The sequence below is a fragment of the Pleurodeles waltl genome, chromosome 6 (genome assembly GCF_031143425.1).
Source record: "Pleurodeles waltl isolate 20211129_DDA chromosome 6, aPleWal1.hap1.20221129, whole genome shotgun sequence".
Lineage (NCBI taxonomy): Eukaryota > Metazoa > Chordata > Amphibia > Caudata > Salamandridae > Pleurodeles > Pleurodeles waltl.
The window spans coordinates 1,547,423,396-1,547,431,671 of record NC_090445.1 but is presented as its reverse complement, the minus strand read 5'-3'; the positions used below and the strand labels follow the sequence as shown (position 1 = coordinate 1,547,431,671).

At 38.6% G+C, this 8,276-nt stretch overlaps 1 protein-coding gene across 3 annotated transcripts in view; it reads right to left on the bottom strand.

Annotated features, from left to right (window-relative positions):
• Nucleotides 1–1,648: 1,648 nt before the first annotated feature.
• LOC138301098 (centromere protein S-like) overlaps nucleotides 1,649–8,276 on the bottom strand; it is a 148,270-nt gene continuing 141,642 nt past the window's right edge. For all 3 annotated transcript variants that reach the window (XM_069241204.1, XM_069241203.1, XM_069241205.1), the window contains 2 exons: nucleotides 3,850–3,916; nucleotides 1,649–2,322 (listed from right to left, as the gene is read on the bottom strand). In XM_069241204.1, the coding sequence (XP_069097305.1) occupies nucleotides 2,173–2,322; nucleotides 3,850–3,916 (217 nt within the window). In that variant the 3' untranslated portion in view covers nucleotides 1,649–2,172. The remainder of the gene's footprint in view (nucleotides 2,323–3,849; nucleotides 3,917–8,276) is intronic.

Here is an 8,276-nt window from a genome sequence, read left to right as displayed (position 1 = left end):
GCCCTGGCTTTTATATAAGCCTGCATGTAAATAAACGATGGCCGCACTAATTGAGATTTTAACAATTATTAAATTGTCATTCCTGAGTCGTGCAAGTAAATAGTTAAAATCCCAGCCTTTCAGAGAGCAAAAACATCCACCTTTAAATTGAAGGACAAAAATGACCGTTGCATCGATGAAAAAAAAATGTTGCATTGTAAGAAAGAGACAAGTGTGGTCATGACGGGTTGGAGGCAGAGACAGCGAGCGCCTTCAACTAATGACCGATTTCTAATCTTTCATTCGTGTTCAAGTGTGAAAGAATAATAACACCACATGAAATAGTTACAGTATGCTCCCTTTACACTTAAGCTTCGAGCAAATAATTGTATACGAAACACGAGGCCTTAATGTTTTTGTAAAGTTTTTGCCATTTTCTTTAAATTTACATACAGATCCGGAACACATTATTAATTTTATTTATGATTAAACAACCAATCTCACTGGAGGTAAACATATTTTGTTTTTCTACTTCAGCAGAAATTATTTTTTGTTTTTAACAAAAGGGAGTGCGATACTTTCACTTCTCCATTCATTACTAAATTAACTGAGGGTTAGGAGACCTGATAATTGCACATGTTTCTAGAATCAGATTACTGCTTGCAAGGCTGGTTTCAGTCTCCACTGGCACCCTGTCCATGTTGCAATAAAAAAGTTTATTTTCACCATTAAAAGGACATGCAAAGTCTAGCCACACTGATCTTGTCTGATTACATTATGAGGCACCCGATTTGGTTAAGCCAAATCCAGCAGCAAATACTGACGAGAGAGATGGAGAGGAAATGGTCCTAAACACAGTACTTCTCTTGAGGAAGAAAAGTCACTAACATTGCAGACGGCAGTAGATTCATTTGGCTCACCCCACTCCCTACAGTTAAAACCATACTTGCCAGCATCCCACCATCCCCGAAAGCCAGCTCATCCCAAACTGCAGTCTTCAAAGTGAAATGTATGCATACAAAACATACATTGTGCTACAACTACATGAGGCTTCCAGAGTCAGAACCTCTGTTAAGGAATTCCTCAGGAAAATATTTCTGTACATGAGACTTAACTAAATATGCCCAAGAAACAACTAGGGCATCATTTTCTCTTACAGGGCCTTCCTCTTGAATAGATTAGGTGTGATTACACCAAAGTGATTGTGAACAAATTGGAGGCTTTTTAAATACAAAGATATTATTTGATCTGTGCAGCAATATTAAATTAATCTTTCCAAAACAGAGATGAAATACTCCATCCAGCAGAAAAAGACAGCGCTGATTGGTCTGTTTTCCCTTCTTTTGGCATTGTCATAAACTCTGTATTTCAAAGTTGGAGTGCATCTTACTATCGGTGAAGTACAAATTACTAAAACATAAAGCACGCAGAGGTACTAGTGTATGGGATGATATGGTGATTTTGTAAATGACGGAGACGAGAACTCAAACTTAAGATGATTTAAAACTATGCCTTCTAACAACAAATGGAATAAGGTTGCCAGGATTAATTTGCCACTAAACATGGCTATTACCTGGAAGCTTGAGGTCATTGTAGGTAAGGACATTAAGAAACAGAGCAATAGAATAAACATGCTTCTCTACAATCATAAGACCAAAAATAGAAGAAATGATTTAAGAAAATGTTTATTTATTCTGCAAAAATATTTATATATTATGTTGTGAAGATGTATACATTTATAGTTTGTTGTATGGAATAACTTTTTCTTGAGCACTCTGCATTAATCATCAGACAGCACGCTGACATAGTACAAGTAAATAAAACATAAAACCCCTAGCAAAAGACTTTGTCCACAGCAAAGGCACTGGAGAAGCCAACAGCACGTTTTAGCATTCAAATAAACAAGTCAGGCATACTAGACTGAATGTTAATTGGCGTTACAGAGTTAGCATAGAAAAGTTAAGAGCCCGTAGCAGGTCTGTAGTGGCAGCATGTATGAAGGCATTCAAACTGGAAATGGATGCAAAGGTTGGTGACAAATTATTACAATTCCTGGACGATGGAAGAATTGTTGGGGTACACCAAGCTGGCATTGGATGTAGGAGATCAGATCTTCACATTCCTGGGCAGGTGTAGGTGGCTCTGACTTAGTAAGGTTGCTTATTTATGTGTAGAGAGAGGCCTAACTTAGAGCTAGTCCCCAATGTCAGCTGCCCCAGCCTCTAGCCCCTCCTCAGAGTTCCTGGCTCCTTTTCCCGCACTCACTGACTTCTTTTTCTTTTTCTCTTTCTGTTCCTGATTTCGGGAGGCGAGTGCTTCGCTTTTATGAGTGATAAAGGCAAACTGAAAATAAAAATGCTGCAGTTAAAAGGTGTTAATCAATAGCTTATAACTGCAAGTGAAATCTTGGATTCCAGCCCCATTTCTGTGCCCAGACCGTCATGGACACCCACGCATAAAGTTATTTGGCTTATTCCTGCCCCTTTATGCTACGTCACTCTTGTCTAAACACCCCCAACTTTAAGCATCTCAGTCCACCAGACCTTAAAACATAATCATCAAAACACTGCATTCACCTTCGAGGGTCACACACGCCTGAAACCTGTTATCCAAGTGATCCAGGTTTCTTCTTTGCCCTCCCCTGAAAAAAATGTTTCCGCTATCACATATATTCACTGGTACATCACATTTCCTGCTTGTTGTATATCAATGATCTTGAATTTGCTGCTCAGCTGGTTAAAGAGCCACATCAAAAATATGTAAACCTCACAGCAAAGTCGTAAGCCTGACAGAGCTAATACAGATTTTAATCTTTCCTACAGCTATACAGTTAGTACAGATTTCAATACAACGATCACCAATAACGTTTTCTAACAACTTTATTTAAGCCTTTACAATGGTGAGAAAGTTACAAAAGAATATCAATCTTCAGGAGCGCAGAAACTACAATCACCAATTCTAACACAATGTTGCCAAATAGCACATCCATGGATAGAACTTGAGTTGTAAATTATTAAAGCTTGAACTTATATGGTTACAAGTAATCAATGAATCAGCCCATGAAAGAATGAATTCAAAGAATGGACACTTAAGAATGAAATCCCCTTCAGATCACATAAAAAATGCCCCAAAAACATTTGCACGAGTTCCAACATTGAGTTAATGAATCCAATTGAAAATATATATATTCAGTCTCATGTACTAATAGTTCGGGATGCTACATCTACAGCCGCGGGGAGGGGGGTGTGTGTGTGTCACAGAATGACTGCCCAATAATATTACGTAATGCGCCATTTGTGACCCTTGTAATGGGCTACAGAGTCAGGGATGGTGGCCTGCAAAGTACGGCAGTCTACCATCCATCCCAGTGTTGGCACTCCCAAACGTTTATTTTTATTTTTTATTTGAAGCAGCCAGTGTTTCTTACAGGAACCGGTGCCATTTCAACAAAAAAGTTTCTTGTTCGGGAACACATTTTTTTTGTTGGGGGGGGGGGGGAGGGGGGAGCAAGCAGAGAACCCGCCCCCCCTACCCCATACCCAAATCAAAAGCTGTCCCACACAAACAGCTTCTCCTTTATGGATGGATTTCAGAAGACATTAACTTATCAATGGTTTGTAACTGCAACTGTGGTCACAAGCCACTGATGTATTTAATTGTGAATCAGAACTAGGCTGGAACACCCCTTCCTAATTGTGAATTGGAAAAAGTTTACTGAATCACAAAATGGGTTTAGTACATAGCAAAAAGCCATTTGCCTGCGTAAAATGGCTTTGTTGGGGATGGGGTGCACACTAAGGGCTCCATATACAGACTCACTGAATCTCAAAGTAAAGCATCAATGATAAAAGTAAAACAAATTATGATTACCAGAGCAGTGCTCCTCCTGGCCAGTAGCTTGACATCTTCTGCATTAATTGTGCTTCTCTTTGCATGCCTACGTAAAAGATAAGCATATTTCATCAACATCATACTTTCAGTCATTATTTGAGTTGGTGAATGGCATCTGGTTGCTTCACATGCAAAGGTTACAGAATAGTCTGAATATGTCAAAACTCCTCTCCCTACATGTGTTCTGAACTGGAACAGGCCAATAAGTTGAAAAGTCTGGCTAAAACAACCACACTCAAACATCTGACTAAAATAGGGCCTACACCCTTGAGTGCCGAGCAAAACTCGTTGAACCTGCATGCTGGCAAACACTGATAAACAATGTCTCTGATTTCGCAGGTACTCCTAAGGCTCTGTTGCTTAAAGTAGGTGTGTCCCTTTTGATTCCAGTCTTCCAGAAACCAAAATGCAACGCTTTAAATATAGTTATGTTTCCTTTCTGTCCGTTTTCCTTGTATTTTTAACTCCTAGACAGTACAGAAGTTGTTTCATTTCACTCCTTACAAGCATACCAGTGGGATTTCTCTTTTTCCTCGTTTGGGCCTGGTTTATAGTTTTCCATTTTTTTCGATGGAGTCTACTCACCCAGAGTAGTTCCCCACCTGTTTTTCTGGAACAGTTTGTGGTCTATAACCAATACGTCTCCTGAGCTCGGCTTTCCTGTACATCTGTAGTCTAGAATCTCTGAACTATGCAGCTTGGTAAAATGATCAGCTTCTTAGGTGTGACTCCCAGCTATATTAAAGCCATGTCTTTTGGTTTCCCATATTCTTTAGAACGGTTTGTTGTTTTCAGGAGACCCGCTAGAAAATCAGTGGCTGCTTTAGAAATTGTCTGCAAAACGATAGAGCAGTTGTCTATTTTTGTTAAATGTACACGGGTCAGGTGCTGAAAAAGTGATGTAATTTTGTAAAAAGATTTGATTTCAAGAAGGCAGCAGTAACCTAAAATGGCAGCTCATCAACATCACAAAGGAAAGACGCCAACAAATGGAAAATAGTAGCCACAATGATTTGGCACGTACACTTATTTCTAGATTACGACCGAAACACAAAATTGCCACCGATTGCCAATCCCATGCTATTTAGCATTGTAAAGTAATGGTCACAAAAGCAGAACTGCAGCATTGCAATGGTGTGCACAAGATTGAATGTATGTATGATCTGTTAACTTACAAGAAAAATCTGCATTTTCTATTCCAAATCCATTTGACCTACCTGTAATATGCACATCAAGTCAGTGCCGACTTTGTTTGCAGTTACAGAGGACATATGTGAGTGCATGTTCTCAGACAGGCAGACAGAAAATAGTTGGTGGATAAGCCGAGAATATGTTTTACCTAGTGTTAGAATCAAAAGATACCTCGTTGCTATATCCATGTAGGCATATATCGACCAAAGGAAAATTTCATAAAAGCACTGTTGCGGCTTTTGAGCTCCCTGAAAGTATTCTCAGACAAACAAAAACAGCTCAATGTGCTTTTTGATGGCTCAACTAAGTGCACACAAACACAGAATGTCACCAGCGTCACTGGAGAAGCCTTCATCAACTGGTCATTCACATAGAGGTAAAATGTGCCGCTCCTGATGCAGAATTTGGGAGCTCTCAAACTCAAACCAAAGTTTTGGACTTTTCCTGAACGCCATAAAGCTAGAAATAGAACCCTCTTCCACTCTTCTTGAAAGGTTACATCCTGTAGAATGTATATAGAAAGAAAATGTTGATCTTTCTCTTGAACCATCGTTACTGTTCTTGGTAGGTAGGCTGATGAATAAATAGAAGACTGTGGCCAAAGGGTACATTTTCCAGCATTCACGTGTCTGGGAGAGGGCCCTGAACGTTCTCATTGTTTTGGCTCTATAATCTTGTCAACTATAGGCGAATATCCTCACCCTCTTCCCAGTAATGGATGATGCCTGCACTATTGCATACCTTAGTTGTGTTCAACCTGCATAAAAGGCAGTCCAGTTACTTTTCTGCTGAAACATCTGAAAGTTGATTGTTTATTGGGCCTGGAACACATGTGCAAACAGTTTTGATTATTTTCCCATTCAGTGTAAGAAACAAATAATTTGTTCCAAAACACAAAGGTTGCTAAATCAAGGTCTTAACAATAACTCATCTGTTAAATCCTGCTAAACCAGCAGCATCCACAAACTGATTAAGTTGCTATTTGAAAAAGCAGCAGCCTGGTCTCTTTTGGAAGAAATTAAAATAACTTATGAGAGCCACCCCTAGTGCTCCTGTCCTTTAAAACTGAATTGGCAGCTCTTACACCTGCTGTTAAGGCCATGGACCCAGAAATGCACACATCCTCACCCAGACTTATGACTTAACAACTGTGAGAGTATATGGGCCTGTATTTGCGTTCATTACATGATGTAACCACCGAAGAGGAGTCCACAGTCCACAAAAAGGTGAATGTTCTTGCTCCAAGTCATAAAGGGTTATACAGCTAAACTCTTCCAAATCAAAACCGTAGTTGTAGTGTTGTTTGTTGCAGCCTAATCAGAATATCCTTATCCACTTTATGTATGATAAATAAAGTGATGGATGTTTTGCTTGTGTAACTCCGAGACACTGGTAATTTCTCTGCATCACATTCTAGTCCACCTTTAAAGTATTTATCCAATACCAAAACAGCAATAAAGCTTAAACGCAAAACAATAAACATCCCATACAAATTAGAAAAATAGAGTAAAATTTAATAAACAAAATTATACCAAAAAATTACAAAAATCCAATAGCAGGAAACGCATATTCTAGGGACTTATATGCAAGTTAAATATACCAATTAGGAGTTTACCAGTTTCATAATGTTGAAAGGAGGAGCACAAGCACTTTACCACTGGTTAGTAGGGGGATAATATACAGAGTTCTAACAACAGCAAAAATATAGAGTCTAGCAAAAGGCGAAAAATAGAGGGTGACCACGCATAAAAGGCAGATTTTCAACAAAATTGAAAGCGTTTAGAGCCATTACCTAACACACCTATATCAACTCTCTAATTAAACAACTCTGCCTGCTAGGTTGCAAGGCGCCACACTTTCCTGGGAGGCTGAGTTGTGTCCAATGCATGTTCAACCTTTTCACCACAAAGCTATATTGAAATTCAACTACAATACACTACCCAATATAAATACAAATATGATGCAAAAGCTCTTATAGACTCCCAGTTTGTAGAACACTTACAGACGTTCTGCACAGATATCACTTTCCCAAACGTTTCTCTTGGATACATACCACATGTTTATGCGTCACACATTTAATTATTACAATGCATCTGTAATGAGTGAACTTGTGACATTTGTATTTTAATCAACACATATAATCAACTGTATTCTCTGTCTTTTCTCATCTTTTTGATGTACCATGATTGTTGCATATTATTTATACTATGACGTTGCCTAAATTGAGCACAATATTAGATTTGCCATTCCAAATAATTTAATTGAAAATTAAGACTGTATCACAAAGTGTCAGAAGCAGAACTTTCTACTGCACAATGGAAAAGGTTTTCACAGACCACTAGAGGTCTCTTGATTATGGGTGCACGTTTACTGACTGCTAGGTCAGCACACCAAGCACAGTCAATTCAGCTAATTTATATAAAAAAATAAAATAAAAAAAACACACTGGTTATCCACCCTGCAACCCATTGTAATCTATTAACATAACGCCTAAATTCGGGAATAATATTGCATGTTCACAAGGATCATGTATATGCTATGGATAATAAAAGATTCAAACAAGGGTTCAGCTTTATAGAACACAATGTTTGGTTCTAGGGTCCAAACAAATATAGCTTAAAAAACAGCAGTAACTAAAAAGAAGGTCCTAGAGAAAAAATATTGCTAAATGTTTTATTTACTAATATAACAATCCTGACTGGTGTTTTTACAAATGTTACGATTTGACTGTCAGGTAAAAGAAAGCTAAAAAGGACCTTGCCTATTATACACAAAATATTTAAAAAACGATGACGGACAGAAGCAATTAGAATACTTACTATATGATTCCAAGTAGTGTACAGTACGGGCTGATATTATCTGCACCCGCAAAAAGCGGTTACCACAGACTGGGATGACTGGGATATTTAATAAATAAATATATATATATATATATATATATATATATATATATATGGAAAATGTCACCTACCCAGTGTACATCTGTTCGTGGCATGAGACGCTGCAGATTCACATGCTGTGCACATCCCACCATCTAGTGTTGGGCTCGGAGTGTTACAAGTTGTTTTTCTTCGAAGAAGTCTTTTCGAGTCACGAGATCGAGGGACTCCTCCCCTTTCGGCTCCACTGCGCATGGGCGTCGACTCCATCTTAGATTGTTTTCCCCGCAGAGGGTGAGGTAGGAGTTCTGTATATAGTAATAGTGCCCATGCAAT